We start from the raw sequence: 26,539 nt of genomic DNA, 5'->3' as shown, positions 1-26,539 counted from the left end.
TCGGATACGTGTTCGGCGAAAAGGTTTCTTATAATGCGATGAAGAGATTTATTGCAGCAAAGTGGGGGCACTTTGGAGGAATTGAAGTTTTTGGCATTGACAACGGTGTGTTCCTTTTCAATTTCCAAGAGAAACACTTAAGTCGACAAGCCATGGAGGATGGTCCCTGGACTGTAGGAAACAAACCTTTGATCCTGCGTCCATGGACCCGAGATGCTAACCTCACCAAACAGGAAGAGAAAAATATACCTGTTTGGATCCGCTTGTATGGTTTGAATTTACATCTATGGGGCTCCCCCAGTATGAGCAAGATCGCTAGCATCGTAGGTGTACCAATTTACACCGATCGACGGACCAAACTACGCGAACGACTGACTTTCGCTAGAATTTGCGTCCTCGCCAATGGGACGAAGGGTTTACCACGATGGGTGAAGATAAAGGACAGAGATGGCTCAATGATTCGACAACGTATTGATTATGAATGGATGCCCCCGCATTGTAGCCACTGCAAAATTTTTGGCCATCATGGAAGAAATTGTCCTCGCCCTACCGTTCCATCTATGGCTGACGGCGGCAGCGATCCAATGGATGAGGTGGTTGTGAACCAACCACCACCGGAAAACAGTCCATCTCACGATGGACTCATGCATGGTAGGGACTCTAGTCATGGAATCCATCCTGTTGAAAGTGGAGACAATGAGATTCATGGGATGAATGATGTGTCACAAAGAGAAAGAGACGTTGAAAAAACTCTAACTCACACAGTTAGGGAATTGAATGTGATTTCAAGTGGGACCCCCAACATTAGTGGCCTTCTTTTAAACAACACTCAACGTCCAATTAATACGATTCCTATGGTAGATCAAAGAATAGAAACGTCTTCGCCGCCGATTAACCCCATGGTGAGTACTCTTATCCATTCTTATGATTCAAATAATTTTCATTCTCTTCGAGACACTAGCAATATGGAAAGAGAAGGAAACGAATGGAGAGCACCTCGTGCAAACCTTGGCCGAAGAGGAACCGCTAATGTTCAACTTGACAGAGCTTTGGTGGTCGCGAGACAAAATAGATTCCAAGTGCTTGATGGAAATGAGAATCAAGACATCCCCGATAGTGACATTCTTTCAGAACGTAGGGGACTACGTGACCGAGATAGAAGTCCTACGAGGGACACGAGCAGTCAATTTACGCCCCCCATCGTTTCTCAATGAAGTTGGCTGCTTGGAATGTTAGAGGTTTAAATAACCTCAGTAAACAGAGATTGATAAGAGATTGGATTTTTAATAACAGACTTGATATGGTAGCTATGATTGAAACTAGGGTCCGGGAAGCAAACTCAGCTTCATTAAGGCGTATGATGGATGATCGCTGGGGAGTTTTTATCAACTATGAAAGCCATCACTTGGGTCGTATTTGTGTCTTTTGGAACAATGACAATGTTGATTTCCAAATAGTTTTTGTTTCTATGCAAATTGTTCATGGAATTGCACACCTACGTAGATCAAACCAAACTTTTGCGGTTTCCTTTGTTTATGGTGCAAATGGATTCTATGATCGTACTCCTCTCTGGAATGACTTTCACAAGTTGGGTAACTCAATGCAATTGCCGTGGGTGTTGCTTGGTGATTTTAATGCTATAAAAGGGATAGATGAGCGTGAAGGTGGCTTACTTGTCACAGGTCAAATTATTCAACCTTTCATTGATTGCATGCTCTCTTCTTCACTAAATGAACTCAAATGGATGGGGAACAAATTTACCTGGTGTAACCAAACTGAAGGAGAAGGGCGGATACGGTCAAAGATCGACCACATGTTGGTTAATACAGAATGGTTAGCAAACTTTCCAAATGCTCATGCTCGATTCCTTAATCAAGGTCTTTCTGATCACTGTCCAGCAGTGATATCCATCGGCAATTCCCCAATCCGACGCGGCAAACAATTTTATTTTTTCAATCACTGGGTGGACCACCCCGATTTCATGCAGATAGTAGAAGAGGTATGGAACTTACCCAATTTTGATTCGCCTATTTTTGGTTTAATGAGTCGCTTGAAAGTTTTGAAGGATAGACTAAAATTCTGGAGTAGAGGTGCTTTCAATCACTTGGATGACCAAATTAAACAAGTTGAAGCAGAGTTGGATGAGACCCAGTCCAAAATTTCAGTGAATTCAACGGATGAAACACTTCATATGAAGGAACGACATCTCATTCATCACCTCCAATATCTTGCTGCCGCCAGAGATTCTGAACTTCGCTAGAAAGCGAGAATTAAATGGTTAGAAGCTGGCGACGATAATACCCAATTTTTTCATAATTCCATCAAAACCAGAAGAGCAAAAAATTGGGTTGCTACAATTTATGATACAGAAGGGAACCTCATTGATGATGAAGAAGCAGTCCGAGAGGAAGCTGTTAGATTTTTTGAAAGTACTTTTGGAGGATCTCCTCCAGTCCACTGCATACATATAGACGTGTCTTCCAACAGATGTTTGTCTGAGGATGACAGAGCCATCCTTCAAAGACCTGTCACAGATGAAGAAGTGCGAGGTGTCATCTTCGCTGCCGACGACGACAGTGCTCCAGGGACCGATGGGTTTGGGGCTTCTTTCTACAAACGAACATGGAGTACAACGGGGAGGGTTGTATGTGATGCAATAAAGGATTTTTTCGAACACCTTCGACTTCCTGATCAACTAAAGTTATCAAGACTAACTCTGATTCCTAAAGGCCAAGTACAAACAACTTTTGGTGATTTCAGACCAATCGCAGTTAGTTCCATGGTGTATCGGTTTATTGCGAAGATTCTAGCAAATCGGTTGAAACAAGTTATACACAAACTGGTGGGAATGGATCAATCAGCTTTCATTGAAGGTCGCCAAATTACAGACAGCATTCTATTGTGTCAAGAACTCCTCCATGGGTACCATCTTAAACAGGGTACACCCCGCTTTGCAGCAAAGATTGACTTTCGTAAAGCTTATGATTCAGTTCATTGGAGCTTTCTTTTCAACCTTCTGGAGAAATTACAGTCCCCAGCTAATTTTATTAAGTGGGTGAAGAAATGTGTTGAGAACCCGTCTTTCGTCATTTTCCTAAATGGCACACAATCGACTCGCTTTGGATCGACTCGCGGGTTGCGACAAGGATGTCCTATGTCTCCACTCCTATTCAATATTGTTCTTCAATCCTTTTCTGACTCACTCGCTTTAGCAACTCGAAGGGGAGACTTTGATCATCATCAATACTGCAAGGAACCTGGGATTACATCGGCTTGCTTTGCTGATGATGTCTTTGTTTATGGAAAGGCTACCAGTAGAAGTGCCAATTGCCTTAAGAACATCTTTCAACGTTTCTCAGAACAGTCTGGACTACATATCAACATACAAAAATCTCATATTTTCTTTGGGAACTGTTCTGAAGAGATGAAAAATCACTTTGATGAGGTTCTTGGATTTACTCATGGCACCTTCCCCTTTAAATATCTTGGCGTTCCTATTACTTCAGGGATGTATCGACAAGTGGATTTCACTGAGCTCTTGAATAAAGTAGACAGGCATATCAACAACTGGGTTCATAAGCACTTGTCATATGCTGGAAGATTCACACTCATTAATTCAGTCCTTATGGGAATCATTGCATACTGGCTGAATGTAATCCCGGTACCAAAAAGCATTCTCCACAAACTAGAGAGTAAGTTGGCGAAATTCCTTTGGTTGGGACATAAGGCTAGTGGTTCCTATAAAATTGCATGGTCAGATCTTTGTGTTCCCAAGCAAGAAGGAGGATCAGGCTTAAGAAGACTTGAAGATTGGAATAAAGCTGCCTTAGCTCACCATGTGTGGAATTTGGCATCATCATCTAATTCATGTTGGGTCCATTTCATCAAATGTAGATGGTTAAACAACCTCTCAATTTGGGCAATTCAAAGGCCAAGTGGTTGCTCAGGTACTTTTCAAGCCATCCTCAAAATTAGAATGGAGGTAATCGGTTGTGTTAAGAATCTCATTAAAAATGGTGAGAAAACCAATTTATGGTTTGATCCTTGGCTTGTGCATGGTCCTCTTTGGAAGCCGGGTATATTAATTGCACCAGCTCTTGGCCGATCCCACAGTGATACTGTGAAGACCTTGATTGCAGAAAATAATGTTTGGATAAATCCATCAGCAGATTATACGATTCAACAAAGATGGGGAGACATTAGTTCAACCAAACTGTACTTGGTGATTCCTCATGATTTACCAGTATGGGTTCCAACCTCATCTGGCGTATTCTCGCTCAAATCAGCATGGGAACATGTTCGTCAAAGACGTCCGGCGGTTACATGGTATAAGGTCATATGGGGTAATAGATGCCAAAAACGTTTCTCTTTCATCAGTTGGGTTGCTGCTAAAGAAAGGTTACAAACAAAGGATAAACTCATGAAGTGGGGAGGTGTGATTGATAGTACATGTGTCTTATGCACTCACGCTAACGAAGATCATAATCATCTTTTTTTTCAATGTGGATTTTCCAATGAGATTTGGTCTTCGATTCTAAAGCTCAACGGATTTAGACATATTACCACTGGATCATGGAAGGAGGTGCTTGCATGGGTGGCAGATCACTTCACTGGTAAGACTCTAATGAATCAAATACGGTGCTTTAGCTTTGTATGTACGGTGTACAGGATCTGGCAGGAAAGAAACTTAAGAATTAACTCTCCTAATCGGCGAAGTCCTACAGCGATACTTAGCCAAATTGTTATGGAAACACGACACCGCTTTTCGTCAACATCAGACAAGGTGCCAAATAATGCGAGAACAAGGGAATTTTTTCAACGTTGGCAGATCCAAGCTCGATTCGTTTTTGACATAGAGAAGATGTTTCGTTGGATATGGCCACCAGACGGTTGGATTGCAGTTAATTGCGATGGTTCTCAAATTGGTAGCCGTGGAGGCTATGGGACACTTGGACGTGACAATACTGGCAAACCAATATTTGCCATAGCCGGTGGTATGCCAAGCCTTAACATCCTTCATGCTGAGCTTAAAGCAATTGCTATTGGCCTACTGAAAGCTCGCAATTTGGGGCACAACAGAGTCCAAATACGATCCGATTCTGAGTCAGCTATTAAGATGATACAGAAGATTTATCAGGTTCCATGGTATGTAGTAGATCTTGTGCAACAAATTCATGAGCTGACTGGGGATTTCGTTGCATGTTCTTTTGAATATATTGTGCGTGAAGTGAACTCTTGTGCGGACTTCCTGGCTGGATTCTCGCAATCCACCCAAGAATTCCACCTTCACCCCCTTTATCTCCCTGAAGCTCTTTCCTGTCTTATTAGGAATGATGCTAATGGGAAAAAATTCTATCGTCTGTAAACCCTTTATTTTTTAAAATTTTAATATAAAGCTACCTTTCTCCAAAAAAAAGCACAAAGTATATATAGATGAAAAGTATCATCCACATCTTCCACTCCCTTTGACATGAATTTTATTTTTAAAACAAAAACGTATATACTTTTCATTAAAAACATAAAAATTAAAAATAAAATTTGGGAGCAGGCACATTCCCAGAATACAAACCCTACACTGTCGTTGGTGTTTAATCATCGGCAAGAATCGAGAATTCAAAAAAAAAAAAAAAAAAAAAAAAGCAAATAGCAAGGAAAAATAAATAACTGATGGAGAAATCGTTTCCTTCCTCTTACAACTCCAGTCCCTACCCTACACGTGAATGATAAAACTCCTGCAAGTTGCAACGCCTGAGCGTCGTTTTATTTTCTTCGATTTTATTGAGTTCCAACGAAGGGTATATTTTTATAAATTTGAAATCTGAAAACCCTTGAATATAAAATGAAAAAATTATATTTGTAATTATAATTTGTCCTTTTAATGTGAACCATTAGATCAAAATGTCATATATGGATACAATCTTGACCATTGCATCAAAGGGCATTTTGGTCATCAAAATTATGATGTGTCCTTATTTTAATATTTCTCAAATCACAGGGGAGGTAGATGCAAAGAAGAACTTATTTTGGATTAAAAGTGGCATGGACCAAACCTCAAGGGTCTAGATGAAAAATACCCAAAAGTTAAATATTAAAATTGATTGCACCTGGTGGGATTCGAACCCACAATTCCAAGGCCGAAGCCAAATCATTTCTTTGATTTGAAGCTGTGAGCTACAGGCGCTTCATGAATTTAATTGGAAAGCACAAAATATATATAGATGAAAAGTATCATCCACATCTTCCACTCCCTTTGACATGAATTTTATTTTTAATTTTTATGTTTTAATGAAAAGTATATATGTTTTTGTTTTAAAAATAAAATTCATGTCAAAGGGAGCGGAAGATGTGGATGATACTTTTCATCTATATATACTTTGTGCTTTTCAATTGAATGCATGAAGCGCCTGTAGCTCACAGCTTAAAATCAAAGATTGATTTGGCTTCGGCCTTGGAATTGTGGGTTCGAATCCCACCAGGTGCAATCAATTTTAATATTTAATTTTTCGACTCTGCAAACATTGTTATAAATACAACACTCATTATATGACAAAAACATTACTAGTCCTTTTATCCACTTTTCGAAAACCTTCTCTTGAACATTCAAATATTCTTTTCATTACCAAACATTTTCTTGTTTTTCTATATCGACCTTTATGGATGCTAAAACCTACTTTTTTGGCATGTGAATTATAAAAATTGTAAGCCTGATCATCCGATACAAACTCCATACCGACTAAGGGAATCACATTTTCTAAATCTTGGCCTTCTTCTGAAATAGGTGCACCATTGATATTGTCGATTCCCATTTTCCCTTTTGTAATGTGCTCGATATTTTCTTCGATTATTACTTCTTCATTACTCATCTCTGAATTACTCTCACTACTAGTATTCATAGTACCTCTGTACATGATTTAATGTAGTAATATTTAAGTAGATAAATTTGAAAGAACAAAATATATACTCAAAATATTTAAATTAAATATCCTTTAACAAGAGATCCATATTTACATAATATAAATGAGTAGCACACTAGTAAAAAACAAACTAAACAATTGTTGGATTCACCTAAGGAAATGCATATCCATAGGCTAGTGGCAAGCTCATTATTCATATGGATCGTGATCCCACCAACAGCACACCCATATCATTAAATAACTTCAAAGCAATCCAACTAATTACTAAAGCAAACTCAACCAATTTAGAAAAGACAGACTCTCCTTTTGCTATATTGGAGAGTGAAGAAAACTCGAGGTGATTTAGTCCAAGTTAAACCATGGCCCCTCTCTCCCTCATCTCACTTTCTACTCTTGCATAGTTTTCAAAATTAAGATATACAGAAGTACTATCACTACTTTGGGCAAAGTGAAAAAAGAAAACAAAGTAGCATAAAAGACATCAACATATATACACACTATCAAGATTGGACTTTGATCTAATTCTGCTTTGCCCAAAGGGATTAAGGAAAACCAAAATAATAATGACAATGATATTCTAATTCTATGGGAGTACAATCCATACCACCTCCCTCCCCACACCACCACTAAACAAAACTTAGGGGAAAACACAAAACAATTAACAGCCAAAGACTTCTGGTCACAATCTTCATTAGATATAACTCCATTTTGGTTTCCATTAGATTATATTTGACCATGGAGCTTTTCATTTGTTAGCCAAGCCAAAGCTTTTATTTCTGCAAAGACATTCATTGTATTGAAATAGAGAGACCTTACCTTCCCAAATGAGCAATAGGATGATTTCCAGCCAATAGAGAGAGGTTTAGCTGAGCATCAGGCCAAGGAAAAGGCACAGTAGAAGAGTGAGTGATCATTTCTTTCCTGGCTAGTTCTTTGCTGCTGCTACGGTTCTCAGCCATGAAAAGAGAAGACAGAGAAGTAGATGGAGATGAAAACACGACTTTGTCACTGTTGGTTTGGTTTTCAGCAATGAAGAGAGAAGGAGATGGAGACGGAAAGATGGATATTTCGCTGCTGCTTCGGTTCTTAGCTATGAAAAGAGAAGACAGAGAAGAAGTAGATGGAGATGAAAACACGATTTTGTCACTGGTGGTTTGATTTTCAGCGATGAAGAGAGAAGGAGATGGAGACTAAAAGATGGGTTTTTTTGCTGCTGCTTCGGTTCTCAACCATGAGAAAAGAGACAAAGTAGTAGATGGAGACAAAAATATGGGTTCCTTCACTATTGGGTTTGGTTTTCAGCCATGAGAGATGAAGAGAGAAGGAGAGACGGAGAAGAAGAAGAAGAAACAGAAAAGTTTACATTTTAGCGGGAAACCAAACTAGTAAATGGTAAAAAAAGTTTTAAAATAAGAAAACAAATTTTGACGTTTTAAAATTGTGAAGAAAACGGAACTTTGAAACATTTTTTTTTTCTTCCAGAAACACGTGTCAATTAGGGAGGTGTCCCCCCCCCCCCCCCCCCCCCGCTGCGGTTCCTGAAAACAATCATATAAAAAATTCAAACCCCCAACCACAAAAAAAAAAAAAAAAAAAAAATTAATATTAATTTAAAAAAAAAAAACCCCCACCCCCACTCACCTATTTCCCTTTTTTTTTTTTTTTTTTTTTTTCCTCCCTCCCCTTCCCCCCCCCCCCTTTTCCCTCCCCCGCCCCCCCCCCCCCCCCCCCATCTCCTAGTAAAAATCTTTTTTTTAACTTTTATTATTTATTTTTTAAATAGATAAAATAATTTCCAATTTTTATTTTATGGGAAGAAGGGGGCCCCCCCCCCCCATAGGAAAGGATTGGTTATTTAGTTTTGTTTTCCAAAAAATTAAAAAAAAAAAAATTTTTTTTTTTAAACCCCCATCCACGGTTACCTATTGTTGTGGGGAACTAAGGTCCCGAGTCCCCCCCTCGGGAGAGATGCACCTCCCTCGGGCTGGTGCATCTCTTCCCTCATAAAGGGTCCCGAGTGCCTCACTCGGGACAGATGCACCCCTCTTTGTTGTCTGATTTATTCCTTGAAGAAGGTCCCGAGGGCCTCATTCGGGAGAGACACCTCCCATGTGGGCGGGCTCACCCCCGGGCCCGGGGCCTCTTCGGGGGTCCTCGTTTTTATTCGTTGGAGAAGTGCCACACTTGGGAAAAATATATATCTATATCCAACTCTAGCATTTCTCGAAGACTCTCTTGACTAAGTCAAGAAGAGTTAGTTACGCATAAACACTCAAGCATATCTATTCCGAGAATTGGGGAGGTGAGTCAGCATAACGGCATTATCAGGTGCGACAAAGAAGGAGACGTTATTCCACTACTCCACTCACTCCTCAACTATCGATCCGGAACTTAAGGAATCGCCGCCTCCAGGTAACTTCTATATAAACCTACCTCCTACATGGAGAAAGGTAACGAGAACTTTCATCTGAGTACTTACTCATTACGTTCTTGAGAACTCTCTCAAGAACCATTATTGTTGCCTAGGCTGACTTGAGCGTCGGAGGCGGTTCCCCGGCCAAAACTAGGCCGGACCGTTCTTGCTTTCTTTGTGTGTGCAGGCATCCTAGTTATTCCAACTTGGTTGGAGAGCTGTTAAGGTGGTCATCTCAATATCCGGCTCTCGAAGAAGTTGAAGACGCAACAATTTGGCGCCGTCTGTGGGAAACGTCACAGAAAGTCATGACAAGACGTACCACACCTCAGGTGGCAAGTTCTCAAATTTTCACTCCAGCGAGAGAAAGGGAGATAGAAAACGGACGTGTTGAAGAACAAACTCTTCCTTCTCTAGATCGACAAATTCCTATTCCAGAGGAAGGTCAAGAAGGAGTTCCGGAGAATCCCCCGTTAACTATTCCAACTCCATTTGGAGAAGGCGGTTCGAGTCAACCTCCAATTCCAGCGACAGTGGCCGATTTGCAGAATATGCAAAGAGAAGTCCAACAACAAATGTTGGAACTCCAAGGAGTTGTTCGAGGCTTAGTCCATCAAATCGGGGTACCATCCGGACCCCCCAGAAATTCCCAAGAGGGACGAAGGCATGAAGCCGTCCGTCAGACTCGGGATAGGCAACGTCCGGTGAATGAAGAAAGGAGAAATCCCAGAATACCAAGACGACCAGCCGAACGAGTTGGAGAAAGATCTCAAGGAGTACATATTGAAGAGCCACATCCCCAAGAGGATCGGTCGAGGGGAAGTGTGTTCCACCGTTTGGCTGGGCTTAGGCAAACTCAAGATTTACCCAGAAAAGGGCGCAGAAATGAAGGAGTTCGGGAGCAAGAAGGAGAAAGCCACGGAAGAGGCCATTCTAGATGTAATAACCCGAGAGGGTCGGTTAGTCAATATGGATCTTCTCATAGACCAACTTCCCAATATTCTGATTTAGGAAGTATTCGGTCTCCGCAAGAACGTCAAGAGGCGCATGGTCTCGGGAGAAGATTAGATGCTATGGAGAGACGGCTTGAGGATCGGGACCTCGATGACGACTATGATGTGGTTGATAGAGAACCCTTCTTTGAAGAAGTCATGAGAGCACCTCTTCCACCGAACTTTATCATGCCGACATTCACCCCCTATGAAGGTAAGTCCAATCCTCGAGAACATATTAGTTATTATAAATCTGTCATGGCCGTTATTGGCCGAGAAGATGAGTTATTGTGCAGAACCTTCCCGGCATCTGTCAAAGGCCCGGCGATAAAATGGTTTTCTAGCCTACCGCCAAGATCCATCCAAAACTTTCGAGAACTCGGGAGAAAATTTATTGCCCGATTCCGAAGTTGCATCGGGAGTAAGAAGACAGCAGATAGCCTTTTTGCCATTAGGCAGAAACCAAATGAGTCCGTTCGGGACTATCTCCTCAGATTCGATAAAGTGGCTATTGAGGTAGAAGAGTTGGATGACACAGTAGCGTACAATGCGCTATGGAGTGGAATAACCCAAAGACGTTTGCTCGAGGTATTGCTCCAAGACAAGCCGAGGACTTATGGAGCACTTCTTAAGAAATGCCAAAAGCAAGCAACGGTCGCAGAAGTTATTGAAGCCCGAGAAGAGTCCACAAGAGGCGTAAAGGACAAGAAGAATTATGGAGAAAGAGGTCAGAATTCAAATGCTCGGGCAAGAGATGACAAAAAGGGAGTTTGGAAAGAAAGACTCGCCAATGGAGACTTTACACCTCTTAATACTAAGAGGTCAGAAATTCTATTACAGATCAGAGATAACGAAAACTTGAAGTGGCCGGGCAAGATAAGAGCCCGACCCGAAGATAGGAATATGACAAAGTATTGCCGCTTTCACAAAGACTACGGCCACCATACGGATGAGTGCAGAAATCTAAAGATCGAGATCGAGAAACTCATCCAAGGAGGGCATCTTGAAAAGTATCTTCAGAAGAAGCGACAAGATCGAGAGAAGTCCCCACCTAGATCAACTAAAAGACTCAGATCCAAAAGTCCCGAGAGGGCAGATAAGAATCCCGAGAAGAAACCCGACACTCGGGAGTTTTCCCCCATTTACATTGTTTTGGGAAATCCGACGGAAGAATCCATTAAGAAGGCGAAGCAAAAGGCACGATTCATTGGATCGATGCAGTTGCCAAGAAAACGAAGAAATGACTTATGCCCAGATCCAATAACCTTCACCGACGAAGATCTCAAGGGCGTCACTTCTCCTCACGACGATGCTATAGTTATCAAAGTGAAATTGGCAAATCGAGAAGTTCACCGAGTTCTTGTGGACACGGGATCTTCCGCCGACTTACTATCTTATGAAGCATTTAAGAAATTGAAATTTGAAGACGAGATGATGACTCCATGCGGGACTCACTTATATGGGTTCGCCGGGTCGTCCGCCATATCCGAAGGGACTATCCAATTGGATCTAAGGATCGGGACCTCCCCTCGGGATGCAGTCGTCCAAGCAACATTTATGGTGGTTCGGGACCTTTCAGCTTACAACGTTTTACTCGGGAGGCCAACTCTTAATGCCTTAGGGGCGGTGGTTTCTCCAACACATATGAAGTTGAAGTTTCCAACCACAGCGGGAGTCGGGGAGTGCTCTTCTGATCAGCGACTCTCCAGACAATGTTATGTGAATTATCTTAAGAAAGTCAAAAAAGCCGAGAGATCGGGCAATACAATGAGTATTGAAATTCGGGATGACCGGGATGAAGAAGCTATGCAGAGAGCCGAACCAGTTGAAAAGCTTGAGCGAATTCAACTTCATCCGGATCTTCCCGAGAGAGGGACTATGATCGGGTCCGAACAACCTACGGAATTCAAGGAAGAACTCACCAAGTTTCTCCAAAACAACCTAGATGTATTCGCGTGGTCGACTGAAGACATGCCCGGAATAGATCGAAGAGTTGCAGAACATAGCTTATGGATCAGGGATGATGCAATTCCAATGATCCAAAAAAGAAGGAATTTTTCGCTCGAGAAACATGCTGCCATCAGAACCGAAGTGGAGAAACTAGAGCAATCGGGTTTTATAAAACCCATAGAATGCCCAACTTGGTTGGCGAATGTAGTCATGGTGAAGAAAGCCAACGGCAAATGGAGAATGTGTACAGATTACACAGACTTGAATAAAGCATGCCCAAAGGATTGCTATCCACTTCCTCGGATCGACCTTTTGATCGACGCTACAGCAGGACATGAAGTATTGAGCTTCATGGACGCTTATTCGGGATATAATCAAATTATGATGAATCCCAAGGACGAGAAGGATACGGCCTTCATGACGGATCGAGAAAGTTACTTTTATAAAGTAATGCCCTTCGGGTTGAAGAACGCTGGGGCCACTTATCAGAGAATGGTAAACAAAGTCTTCAAAGACCAAATAGGAAGAAATATGGAAGTATATGTGGACGATATGCTCATAAAGAGCATCGTCCGAAGAAGTCATCTGGAAGATCTTGAAGAAGTTTTTGATACTTTGAGAACATACCAGATGAGGCTAAATCCGGAGAAATGTGCTTTCGGAGTTTCTTCCGGAAAATTCCTTGGGTTTATGGTATCCCAAAGAGGAATTGAGGCAAACCCGGAGAAAATCAAAGCCTTGCTCGAGATGGAGTCACCAAGGACGGTTAGAGACATCCAATGCCTAACCGGAAGAGTAGCAGCCTTAAACAGATTTATCTCACGATCGGGTGAGAAATGTTTGCCTTTCTTCAAAGCTCTTAAAGAGCTCGGGAAGGCAAAGGATACCTTATGGACCGATGAATGTCAGAAAGCGTTCGAGAAATTGAAGGAGAAGCTCGGGACTCCACCTCTCTTAGCCCGACCTTCAACGGGAGAACAATTATTCACATACTTAGCCATTTCTCCAGCGGCAGTAAGCGCGGTCTTAGTAAAAGAAGAAGGTACTTCACAAAACCCTATCTATTTCATAAGTCATGTTTTAATAGATGCCGAGACACGATATCCGGATGTGGATAAACAAGCCTTAGCACTTGTAATCGCATCTCGGAAACTCAGACCATACTTCCAAGCTCATCCAATTGTAGTCTTGACCAACTTCCCGTTGAAGAAGATACTACAGAAACCAGACTTAGCCGGAAGAATGGTCACATGGGCTATTGAGTTAAGCGAATATCAAATTGAGTACAGAACTCGTCCAGCCATAAAGGGACAAGTTCTGGCCGACTTTATTCTTGAGAATAGCATGCCCAGTTCGGGAGTAGAAAATTCACCCGGTCCGGACTTATGGACCTTGCATGTTGACGGCTCGAGCAACTCTTCGGGGAGTGGAGCAGGTCTAATGCTAATCAGCCCGGATGGATTCACTATTCATTATGCTTTAAGATTCAACTTCAAAGCCTCTAATAATGAGGCCGAGTATGAAGCCCTACTGGCAGGATTAAGACTTGCCCGAGCCTTAAGAGTTCGAGAGTTGGAAGTCCGAAGCGACTCGCAGTTGATCGTGAATCAAGTTCGTGGCGTGTACGAGGCAAAGGAAACAAGAATGGCAAATTACTTAGCCAAAATTGATGATTGTCGCCATTATTTCGATCATCTTGAGATAAAGCAAATTCCGAGAAAGGAAAATGAAGTGGCAGATGAGTTATCCAAGTTGGCTTTATCCAAATATCCGACTTTAGGCTCAGCCGTTTATATTGAACAGTTAGAATTCCTAGCATTCGGGAGGCCGAGGCGATGGACATTGAAGAAGAGCTTAGTTGGATGAGCCCAATTATAGCATATTTGAAGAATGATATCCTCCCAGAAGACGTCAAGGAAGCTAAGGCAGTTAAAAATCAAGCAGCGAAGTTCACCATTATTGAAGAACAGCTTTATAAAAGATCAGTCACACAGCCTCTTCTAAAGTGTGTTGGCCCTTCTCAAGCCCAATATGCCTTAGCTGAGGTACACGAAGGAATATGTGGAGCGCATATGGGAGGCCGAGCTTTGGCCCATAAAATAATATGCCAAGGCCTTTATTGGCCGACTATTCAGAAAGATGCCGTGGAATATGTCAGAAAATGCAAGCAATGTCAACTTCATGCATCTGTTCCGAAGACTCCGGCTGTCCCTCTTACATCTGTCTCCAGTCCGATTCCCTTCGCCATGTGGGGAATGGATCTGGTGGGAAAGCTCCCTAAGGCCGCCAACAATAGAGAATATTTGGTCGTGGCAATCGACTATTTCACTAAGTGGGTGGAAGCCGAACCTCTCTCATCCATTACTGAGAAACAAATGGAGAAGTTCTTTCAAGAAAGAATCATCTACAGATTTGGAATCCCAAAGATCCTTGTGACTGACAATGGAAAGCAATTTATCGGAGCCGGCTTCAAGAATTTTTGTGAAAGATATCACATCGAGCATAGAACATCATCCGTGGCGTATCCGGCAGAGCAATGGGCAAGTTGAAATAACCAATCGGACGTTGTTGGATGGAATAAAAAAGCGCTTGGAGACAAGTCGAACCAAATGGGTGGAAGAATTACCAAGCGTCCTTTGGTCATATCGCACCACGGCTAGAACTCCTACGGGAGAAACACCTTTTTGGCTAGCCTACGGCACAGAAACACTTGTCCCGGTGGAGGTATTAGCAGAATCAAAGAGATATACTGACTTCAATGAAGAAGCAAACGAAGAAGGCTTGAAGAGTAATCTTGATCTAATTGATGAAGTACGGAGCATGTCAGAATACCGGAATCAAAGATATCAAAACCGAGTAGCTGGATACTTCAATGCTCGGGTAAAAAATAGAAGACATCGTACGGGTGACTTAGTGCTCCGCAAAGTTGCGGCTTCAGACCCAAGAAACCAAGGCAAGCTCTCACCCACGTGGGAAGGGCCTTATCTCGTCGAACAAGAGACGAAACCAGGAACCTACGAGCTAAAAAGCTTGGCCACGGGCGAGACAATTGATCGAACTTGGAATTCCATGAACCTTCGGAAATTCTATCAATAGAATTAGTCCAAATATGTAACACTTGCAGGTAGAGTCGAAAGACCATTTGATTTTCAATAAATCCACGTCTTCATTATCGACATCCTTTTTCTCAAGAAGAAAGTTAAGATATCAGCAGGGATATCAAGCATCTCTTTGGAATTATTCAATGGCGTTACACTCGGGACCTCGCTCGGGTAGCCACTCGGGAGTTTTCCCCACCTCTTATGAAAGTCCAAGTGAGACTCTCATGAGATGGAATTATTCAATGGCGTTACACTCGGGACCTCGGCTCGGGTAGCCACTCGGGCCCCCCTTGGTCCGTGGCTCTTGAGTGGATTTTCAATGGCGTTACCTCGGGACCTCGTCGGTGCCACTGGGAGTTTTCCCCACCTCTTATGAAAGTCCAAGTGAGACTCTCATGAGATGGAATTATTCAATGGCGTTACACTCGGGACCTCGCCTCCCCCGGGGGGGGGACACTGGGGTTTTCCCCGGGTTCTTTGGTCCGTGGACTTCATGAGATGGAATTTTTGGCGTTCACCTGGGACCTCTGGGGGGGGGGGCCTCGGGGTAGCCACTGGGGTTTTCCCCACCTCTTATGAAAGTCCAAGTGAGACTCTCATGAGATGGAATTATTCAATGGCGTTACACTTGGGACCTCGCTCGGGTAGCCACTCGGGAGTTTTCCCCACCTATTACGAAAGTCCAAGTGAGACTCTCATGAGATGGAATTTTTTCCATGAGATACATTTCTCTCCAAGACCTTCATTCGGGACCATATTCGGGACCATTTGTAATAAAGGCTCGGGAGAAATCAAAACATCGTCAACCCTAAGGCATTACGCTAGGGGAGAAGACACACGGGACCAGTCAACAGAGAAGCTTAATGCCTCAGTTTGAATAAAACAACAAGTTACTATTCAAAACATTTGGCCACAAGGACCAATATCACAGAAAGCGCAAAGTTGCGCAAAATTCAACATTGTTTATAAAAATTCCAAAAGTTTCTTAGAAACGGAAGGAAGAAAAGGTTGAAGTCTTTCAATTCTCAGGAGGATTCCCAAGTTCGGGAAGATATTCTTCACCAAGCCCGTCGCCACCAGGAGCTTCTTTCTCAAGACTCTCTCCAGAGCCCACCGCTTGATCTTCATCAACATAGAGAAAAGGGTCGGGAGGGCTGAAGGGTTCTTGGCATTCAACCCCTTCGAGTACGGCTCTTTCAAGAGTCTCATAAACTCTACCGTCTAGCATTCCGCCTAATTCCTCCGGGTTAGGAATATCTACCCGTTGGAGAACAGCGGTGAAAGCATCATTAAGCCCGAGGCGGTAAGTAGAAGCAGAGAGAGCCACCTGGAGATTCTTGAACTGAGAAGTGCCGAGGTAAGAAGTGATGATCTCTTTCTGGACCGCCTCGGGCACCTCATCGGCACTGACGGGAAGTTTACCAGCTCGGACTTCTTCGCGAAGCTGCATGGCAATAGTCTCCATCTCAGCTTTCTCGCGCTTTAACTTCTCCATTTCTTGAAAGGCCTCTTCCAAATTTTCCTTGGCCTCAGAGAGTTCCCCCTTAAGAGCCGCCTTGCTTCGGGATATCTCCTTCAGCTTCAAGCTCCTTTCTTCGTCACATTTCTTCAGAGACCTAACTGTCTTAATAGACTCAGAAAGGTCTGCGGCGGTGCGTTCCTGATCTTCCTTCAGCTCTCGAAGCTGATTAATCAAGTGCTCGGAACTAATCATGCACTCGCCCATGTAATGCGCCCCTCCAGAGAAGAACCTGGAAAAAATACGGAATACCATGTTACAGAAATCACTTGGAGAACTATGAAGGACTAAGGACGGAGAATTACCTGTAGGCGTTGGCATAGAATTTGTCATCCGGAAGATCCTTCAGATGCTTTCGGTCCGAAGGGATCATCCCCTCAAGAAGCCAAGACCTGGCAGCGTTAGAGTCCCCCAGCACTGTGTCGGATGAGGTCAGATCCCATCCAGGAACGAAGACAGGGGACTTTTGGGAGTCCTCCTCGGCAGCCTTCTCACTCTCTCGAGCCCTCTTCAATGGCCTTCCCGAGCGGCTTGAAGGAGACGCTTGGGGAATACTTATCTCAGGAGGCCCTCCTCCCAAAGAGATACTCTTCCTCGCAGACTTCTTGCCCGAAGGCTTGGATGAGCCAGGAGCGCCGAGAGCCTGGACGACGGGACCCGTGTCCGTGGCACCACCTTTCTTCGCTGGCTTTCGGGCGAAAGCCTCTTTGACATTCCCAGTTGTAAGTGCCCGAAGAGCATCGATGTCCAATTTGCTAGACACTGCGACAACAAACGAAGAAAGTCAGAAAGTGCGAAGATAAGAAAAATATACAAAATTGAAGAATATCAATGAAGAAGGGGCTCACCCGGAGAAAAGCCCCATAACTGAAGAGCAGACGGATACTCAGATAAATATCCGTGAACTGCGGCTGAATCTCCGCCAACTTGGATGATCTTTTCTAAAGCCGCTTCTTCGGCGGCGGATAACTCAATGAGATTATTGAGTTCTTTAAGATCAGATTTAGATTTCTTCACAAAAGAAGTTGGGAATGGCGGCGGAACTGGGGGCTGGCAGAAGAAAAAGTGATGTCTCCACCCTTTGGTGGAGGTAGGCATAGACCCCGGCAAAATGATGTTGCCTGACCAGTCCACAGCGTCGGTTGCCCGACGAAGAAGAGAGAGCCAACCCCCTTTTGATTGACTCTTAACTTCAAAGAAGCGCTGAAGAAGGGGGAATGTTGGTTTGACTCCAACATTATGACAGAAACCAACAAAGCAGGAAACACTTCTCCAACTATTTGGAATAAGGTTGGAGGGAGAAATTCCGTAATGAACGAGAAGGTCTTCAAAAATTTTCTGAATTGGAAGGCGAAGACCTCCTAAGAAAGCATCGTAATAAAGGGAGAAGGCCCCGTTCGGGGGCTCTCCAACCCGACTAGAGGAAGACGGGAGCTGGAAGAGATAGTTATTTGGAATTTCACAGAAATCCCTTAGACGCTGGAGATGATTGGGGTTGAGATCTCCGGGATAGAATTCGGGACCCGAAGACTTGAGATCATAGTCAATGTGAGAGGGCGTCTTGGGTTTGTTCCTTTCTTCGAGAGCTGCCTCTTCGGAAAGCAACTCAGAAAAAATAAAAGGTGGCTAGCGATTGTGGCAATCCTGAGGATGAGAAAGGGGTGGGCGAGGCGAATAATGTCTCTGACTCACTCGGAATTTACCAGGAGATTGATTAATACTATCAACCTCCCGCTCATCCAAAGAATCCGCAGAAAGACCGAGGTTGACTAAGTCCGTTCCTAAATCGGAGCATAGAGGTTCTTGGTCAAGAGGGTCGTCCCTAGCTAAGTCAGCAGTTGCTCTCACAATACGAGAGTCTGAAGAACCTGAGAAAGCATCTTCACTGGAATAATGCATGGATTGGGTTCGGGAAGACATCTCAGAACTGGAGATCGCGGCAGTCGGGACCTCCAGTCGGGAGGGGGCTCGGGCTATTTCCTTGCCTTTTCTTAAATTATCCATAATACGGAAATGACAAAGGAAATGAAGAAAAGTTAGAGAAAACTTACTGGTTTGAAGATTGGAATAGCGAGTTGGAGAAAGCAAGCAACGCAGTCAGGGGACTTCAGAGGGAGTTTGCAAGCAAAAAATTGAAAATGAGGATTGAACCTCTATTTATAGTGAGGAGGAGGAAGATGAAGAGACACATCCAACGGCTGTGAATCAAGCAAAGCGAAGGTTGAGATCTGGCACATGAAAGGTCGCGATCCAACGACCAACAATGAACAGACACAACGGTCGAGATTAAGGGACTCAAGATCTCAATCAAACGGCCCTTGATCGAATAAATCAACGGCTGAGATAACACGACCATTCGCATATCAGAAGCAGCAATAAGTATGAATTAGTACGACGGTTGGGAATTACGAAGGCCTTGGAGAAATAATGGCTCTCATTCAAGACGACGTTTTAAAGTTTCTCCAAGAAGAAAGGAAATTTTCTAATAAGCCTGGGAGTAACATTCCATACGTTCGAGAAGTCAATCGTACGGAATGGGGGGCTTTGTTGTGGGGAACTAAGGTCCCGAGTCCCCCCCCTCGGGAGAGATGCACCTCCCTCGGGCTGGTGCATCTCTTCCCTCATAAAGGGTCCCGAGTGCCTCACTCGGGACAGATGCACCCCTCTTTGTTGTCTGATTTATTCCTTGAAGAAGGTCCCGAGGGCCTCATTCGGGAGAGACACCTCCCATGTGGGATGGCTCACCTCATCCCTAAAGAAGGTCCCGAGGGCCTCATTCGGGAGAGACACCTCCCTCTTGGGCAGGTTCATTTATTCGTTGGAGAAATGCCGCACTTGGGAAAAATATATGTCTATATCCAACTCTAACATTTCTCAGAAGACTCTCTTGACTAAGTCAAGAAGAGTTAGTTACGGATAAACACTCAGCATATCTATTCCGAGAATTGGGGAGGTGAGTCAGCATAACGGCATTATCAGGTGCGACAAAGAAGGAGCCGTTATTCCACTACTCCACTCACTCCTCAACTATCGATCCGGAACTTAAGGAATCGCCGCCTCCAGGTAACTTCTATATAAACCTACCTCCTACATGGAGAAAGGTAACGAGAACTTTCATCTGAGTACTTACTCATTACGTTCTTGAGAACTCTCTCAGAACCATTATTGTTGCCTAGGCTGACTTGAGCGTCGGAGGCGGTTCCCCGGCCAAAACTAGGCCGGACCATTCTTGCTTTCTTTGTGTGTGCAGACATCCTAGTTATTCCAACTTGGTTGGAGAGCTCTTAAGGTGGTCATCTCCACCAGGCGGAGGAGGAAGAACCAACCAAAAAAAATTTTTAGGAGGGGGAAGCGCCGCCCGCCCCAGGGGGGGGGGGGGGGGGGGGGGGGGGGGCTCTGTTTTTTTTTTTTTTAAAAGAAAAATTTTTTTTTTTTTTTTTTGGGGGGGGGGGGCCCCCCCCCCCCCCCCTTTTTTTTTTTTTTCTTCAACAAGAGGGGGGGGGGGTGTTTTTTTTTTTTTGCTTGTTTGGAAAAAAAAAAAAATTGGTGGGGGGGGGATTTTATTTTTTTTTTTTTTTATTTTGTGACCCCCTTTTTTGTGTGGGGGTGGCGGTGTGTACCCCCCCCCCTGCCCAGCGGTGGGCGGGGATATGCCCCCATGGGGGGGGCATTTATAGAATTCGAGTTCATAAAAGTTAAACTTTTTGGGTACGTTTACGTTGATCTTGTGAACTAAAATGTTGTTGGTGACCTTCAAAACTGTTTGGCTACCTTGACTCAGATCGATTATATAGATTTTGTTTGAGGAACTGTTCGGTTATCATTAGTCTATTAGTTTGATGGATTTAGGTTATATTTGATAATTTTTTTATGATTAAAATATTTGTGCATTGTCCAACCTATATGACTTTATTTAATTTTTTTTTTCTTAATGTATTTGTTTATTGTGTGATCTAACATTTGAGATAATAAGGTTTGACATTTGAACTTGAAAGTTCGTATTTTACATTGCACACATGTATTGGAGACTACCAGGTGGGTTTAAAAAGTTGAAGTAAAATGTATTCCTACCATTATTCCCATTTCATGTCTATATGTATCATATAGTGCGACTTGTGTAGGAAAGATCTTTATAAATTTGTGTGAGTTGTAGGTTTAAGCTTGCTTTTTGAAAACTTGCAACTGCCTTTAGAAGACATATACACAAGGTGTTTTTCCTGTAGAATTTGCCCATCCCAATCCAATCATTGGATCTTCATTCACTTTGGACCAAATCATCCCTGTAACTCCTAACAAAACCATTTGAGTTTGGTCGCAATTTGAGGAACCAATTTTTTGAGCTTACCGATTAACCCTTCAGCCTTATTCCTACTAGGAATCCTTCGATTCTCAAATGCAAATCGGTTTAAGTTGAGATCTTGGAAGAATTTTGTATCATACAATTGATGTTGCATTAATTATAGAATAAGGATATACAAACAAAGACTATAGGGTGCTACTGGTTCAAATGGGAATACCCATTCTCAGCCTTATCGAGATATCCGTTGCTTTGATGAAGAAAACATAAAGTAGATTTACTTGTCAAAATTTGAGGCATGAAGTAGAATTTTAAGTAGTTCTCTTTTGGGACTAGCATTAATATTATCTACTATAATAATTTATATCGGACCAATGAAATGTTGTGCTTGTGCTTAGAAAATACTCAAACTGCTATTGGATGCTTGATTGCCATTAATGATTCTTATTTATAGATCTCAGTTTAGATATAACTGCTCCAATCTTTTTTTCTGTTCATGGTTGGAAGTTCTTACAATATAATAGATTGGTGCCTTGGATAAAGTGGAAAATATCTATATGATATACCTTGAAAAGAGGAGTGATACAGAGGAGTGATACCTTTGAAATCATCCTAGGGTTGATAGGGTGTTAAGCCTTGTTCAATAGGTTTGTCTTGTCATGGGCCTACTCTACGGGCTCAAAAGTAGGCCAAGGCTAAGTAAAATAATAGTTAATTAATTGCTTTAATTAATGTAATTTTTTCTTAAATTAAGTTATAAGGGCATACTTTTCTTATGTTTTTATTACTCTTATGTTCTTCTTACAGTTTCTACTTTGAGTTAGTTTCTAATTGTGAGTTAGAATCCAGCTTGGAGTCGAAATCAGATTAGGATTCCTGCATATTAGTATTACTTTGCCAATGATGGTTAGTCAAGCGGTTAAAGACCTGCCCTCCCACGGGGAGGTCCTGGGTTCGCACCCACTCGGCATAAGTAATTTAGTTCCTACCCCATAGTACCGCCCCCCCCCCCCCCCCAAAAAAAAAAAAAAAAAAAAAGAGTTCCTCCACTTGAGGGGAAGTCACCCAACTTTGATAGGATTAATAGTTCTCAGTTCGAGTGTTCTCTGGTGTATTGTTGTTGCAACGGTGTTTATTTAATTTGGAAGTCCAAGATTTAAGAGCAATTAAGGTTTATGGTGAAGTCAAGCCTAGATTTTTGTTATGGCTCAATTGATAGCCTACAAACTCCATCTCCATTGAATCCAAAGATTCACAAGGATCTCCTATCCAAGTTTCTAGCAATCTATACTCTGTTCTCTTATTGACCTTAGATCTAAGTTTGCAAACAAAAACTATATAATCCTTTAGTCTTATTCCTTCTAGGAATCCTCCGGTTCCCAAATGTCAGTCAATATAGGTTAAGATCTCGGAAGAACTGGCCGAAACTTAATGCAGTGGTTGACCAACTCAGATCATTTTAGCCAAGTTGCTGCTAATAAAAAGGTGATCAACATTCTCTCTATTGTTGCTTGAGTTTTGTCTGTTGTTTCCATGTATATTTGCCTGCAATCAAAACCCTAGTTCTTGCTTTGCAGTTTACACACTAAAGGAGGTTTAAACCATGGAATTGCTACAGGTCAATGGATGAGATTCAATACTTAAAATGGAGAAAGATCCTTGGATTTTCTTGTGGATTATCATGTGGAGTGTACCAAAAAAGTTTTAGATGGGGGAATCAATGGCGATTAGAGCTTAGATTTGGAATCTCAAGTTCATTCAGTTCCTCCAATCACTAATTGGAGTTCCCTGTCACCCACTTTCATTCAAATGGAGCAAACAATGACGAAGAAGCCAATGAACATCACTTGTCAATTTTCTAAGCAATTTGAGTTTCACATTTTTTGGAGTTGGAATCGAGGGGGATGTGGAGAAGCTTTTAGTGGACACAAACTGAATGTGGTAAACCCTGTCGACCATCATTCCTTGGCTGCGACAAAATTAAGCTTTCCTTATTTGCGCAATTCTGGCTCGCAAGAGCTGACAAGAGAGGTTCTTGGAAAAGAAATAGGGAACTTGAAGAAGGTGGTCATGAGTAGATGGTATGTAGAGACTCCTGTAGGTTAGTCGGTCTTTTAACCAGGTTAGTTTGTCTGGCTGACCAACGATCTAAACGTTAAAATCGAAATTGACTGACTCTAATCTATCTGGTTTGACTCTTATCAATATGGTGCAGAGATTGGCCTGTTTACTAATTTGTCCGGTTCAAGTCGGTAGATCTAATTCTATTGGGGCGGGCCTAGAATTGACACCCCTGTCTCCCATCTATGGTAACTTCTAAGTCGATCCTAAGTGTAAAATTGAAATGCTGCAGAATTGGGGAATGCAAGGTTATACAACATATGTAATATAAAACCTTTAAGGCTCATAAATGAAAAATGTATCAAATATATCAAATAACTTAAATGTCATCAAAATTCCATCCATGTTAATATCATAATCTCGACTCTCGAGAATAGAATAATAAACTTATATAACCATTAGAAGTTCTATATAAGTCATGACTCATAAGTTCATAAGACAAGCATAGAATGATTGATCTTCTTTTGGTGTTGTAAATGTGCTAAGAGTAGTTGAAAGTGAAAATCCAGCTGAAATCCACAAAAAATCTAGCAAAAATTAAGAAATTTAGTGAGATGTGGCAAGATCTCGGGAGAGATTTGGCAAGATATGGTGAGATATGGCAAGATCTCGGGAGAGATTTGGCAAGATATGGTGAGATATGGCAAGATAGGCGAGACATGGTGGGAGATCTCGCTCTCAAGCGAGATCTTGCCACTTCAAAATACCGAGATCTCGACCGAGATGGCGAGATCTTGGTTGAGATATACCAAATTTCTGGAGTAAACTCGGTGGCCCATCTTGATGGGCTTTAGGGCCCTGGTTGGGTTGAAACTTGGTATTTAGCCTATTTAAGGCATTTTGAACACACTGGTGGCCTTAGATTTGTGAGAAAATAACCCTAAGCATGTCTTCGAAGTTGACCCTATGTTTAAAACTGAAATGATGTGAAATGCAAGGTTAGACAATATGTAATGTAAAGATATTAAGTAATTCAAGTTATCAACTATCAAGTATCAAATACATTACACAGCAAACTATCACAGAACTTAACTGTCTTCAAAATTTTACAACCACATGAGATTTTAGACTTTTAGCAAGTCATAAATCATAATCCATAAGTTAACAATCACAAGAGTACTAGAGTAACAATATTACAAAACTACAACTCTACAAGACTCACACACCCATTGTAGGACATTGTATTTGAAAAAAAAAAAAAATCAAATTTGGGGGAAAATCTTACATTTGTTGAAGATCTAGTTGAAATAGGCTTGAATGATGATAATCTGATGTTGTAGATGTGTTAAGGATGTTTAGAAGTTGAATCCCTAACAAATTCCGGCCAAAAATCAAGTTTCCGGCAAGTTTTGAGGGTTGCAGCGAGAAAGAGGCTAGATATGCCTCTCTTGAGCGAGATAGGGGGTTTTAAAACCCCCTAAACTAGGTGGTTGGACTAGAGATGGCGAGATCTCGCCAGATGGTGAGATCTCGTCTCTCCTCTTGTCTCGCTATCCGAAAATAGCAAGAGTTCACGCGAGATCTCCCACCATGAGGCGAGATCTCGAGCTCGTGTTGCCCTTCATCTCGTATTGCCTTAGAAAGGCGAGATATCTCGCAAGATCTCATACCATGCGCCCATTAAGTATCTATCAACCAAGACTCCATTCCCCTAGTAACCTTAGATCCCAGATTGATGCCGTTTTGACAATCCAATTTCAAGATGCATACATTTTCTTTTGTTGAATTTCATACTGCAAAAGAAGATATGTTATATGGTCCAACTTAGCATCCAAAACCAACCAAACTTGGGGGTTGATATGTTTATATTTTTACCTACATTCCCTCCAAATTTTGCCCCATCTCCAAAATTTGTCATCCCATATATCTAGAAATTACCCCATCACACATTCCAAATCCCTTCAAAATTAACAACCCATCATACTTGACACTATTTTGTTCCAATTAATTAACCTGACTAGGGAATTCAAAGAGCACTAACCATATCCATCCTTTCTAGCAAAATCTTCCCATTGCAGCGCATATCATAGACCCTCCCATATTCCATAACCAAAATTTAGAAAAATGCTTTCCTGGTCCCATGTGAGTTGGTTCTCTTAAAGATCTTGGAAGAAATGGGCCTCAATTGGTGCTGCATCAAGGAGACATTGTCAATCATATAAAAATAGGGTTTTTTACATGTGCCAACTCAGATGTAAGGCCTTAACTTCCTCAAAAATCCCACTTTACATTTGACCCACCAACATTAACATTGTTAAGTTTTAGTTAAGGGTCACTGTTAAATGACCTTTATAGCTTTACTTGTTATGAGTATAAATGGAAGTACAATTTTACCTTTTGTTTCTCCAGCTTGCCTTTTACTTCTTTGAGGTAGGTTCAACGTCGTCACTACTGCTTCTCTCAGATGGAAATCCAACCCCACATTAGGTTCTTTTTCCTAGGAATAGGCCTATTATTGGGTTATAACGGTATTTGGCTTTTTTGGATGGGTTTCCATCGTAATTGACCAACTTAATGGACCTAAAATATGGATACATGAGTAGAGTATGAAAATCCTTTACTTAGTTTTTGTTATCTGTTTAATCCTTATTTGAGAAGATACATTTTATTTTCTAGTCCTACCTAGAGCTGATGCATGTTATTTAATTGGTAAGGCTAATGCATGATATTTAATTTGTCCTTGTTATAGTTGATGGGGAGTCCTTCTAAGAGTTGAACCATAAAACCCAAGGCCAATTAGAGTTGTTTTAAAATTTAGTTAAGTTGCTAAGAGCACAACTAGGATTCCAATTTTATTAGAAACTGGGGGGCATCATATCCCTATATTGTTGCCTACATTCCCTCCAAGTAAAAGCCCATTCAGACACCTCTAGACCTTGATTCCCCTACACTAAAATATTCACAACATGTCTAAATTCATGAAACCCTATCTTGGTCCCATTTGAGTTGGTTGTCCTAAAAATCTGGGTAGACTGACCCTCAGTCAACTAAGGTTACATCGCTTTCTCTTCATTCACCCTTTGTGGCTTAGGCTTGGGAACCGGCACTGTTGCTTCTCCCTCGGTCCCTTATCTCTCCCCTTCTTTGTGTCTGGCTTCAGCAATTGCATCAGCACCTGTCTTTGTTTTGGGAAAGGGTCACACAAGATCGTCTTTCGCCTTACCGGGGTGAAGAATGGAAGATCAGAATTGCAATCAATTCCTCTTTCCTGTTGCTTGGTTCAAAATCAGGT

At 42.1% G+C, this 26,539-nt stretch overlaps 1 protein-coding gene across 1 annotated transcript; it reads left to right on the top strand.

Moving 5' to 3' along the window:
- Positions 1–1,360: 1,360 nt before the first annotated feature.
- On the top strand, positions 1,361–5,365 carry LOC148999386 (uncharacterized). The gene is made up of 2 exons (XM_089141198.1): positions 1,361–1,913; positions 2,370–5,365. The coding sequence occupies exons 1-2, from the start codon at positions 1,361–1,363 to the stop codon at positions 5,363–5,365; spliced, it is 3,549 nt and encodes a 1,182-aa protein (XP_088997324.1).
- The last annotated feature ends 21,174 nt before the right edge of the window (positions 5,366–26,539 follow it).

The sequence above is a fragment of the Hakea prostrata genome, unplaced genomic scaffold (genome assembly GCF_041222555.1).
Source record: "Hakea prostrata isolate BN-2017 unplaced genomic scaffold, UWA_Hpros_2 contig_12, whole genome shotgun sequence".
NCBI lineage: Eukaryota > Viridiplantae > Streptophyta > Magnoliopsida > Proteales > Proteaceae > Hakea > Hakea prostrata.
Note: the sequence above shows the minus strand (reverse complement) of the source record. Positions and strands in the feature narration are given on the sequence as shown.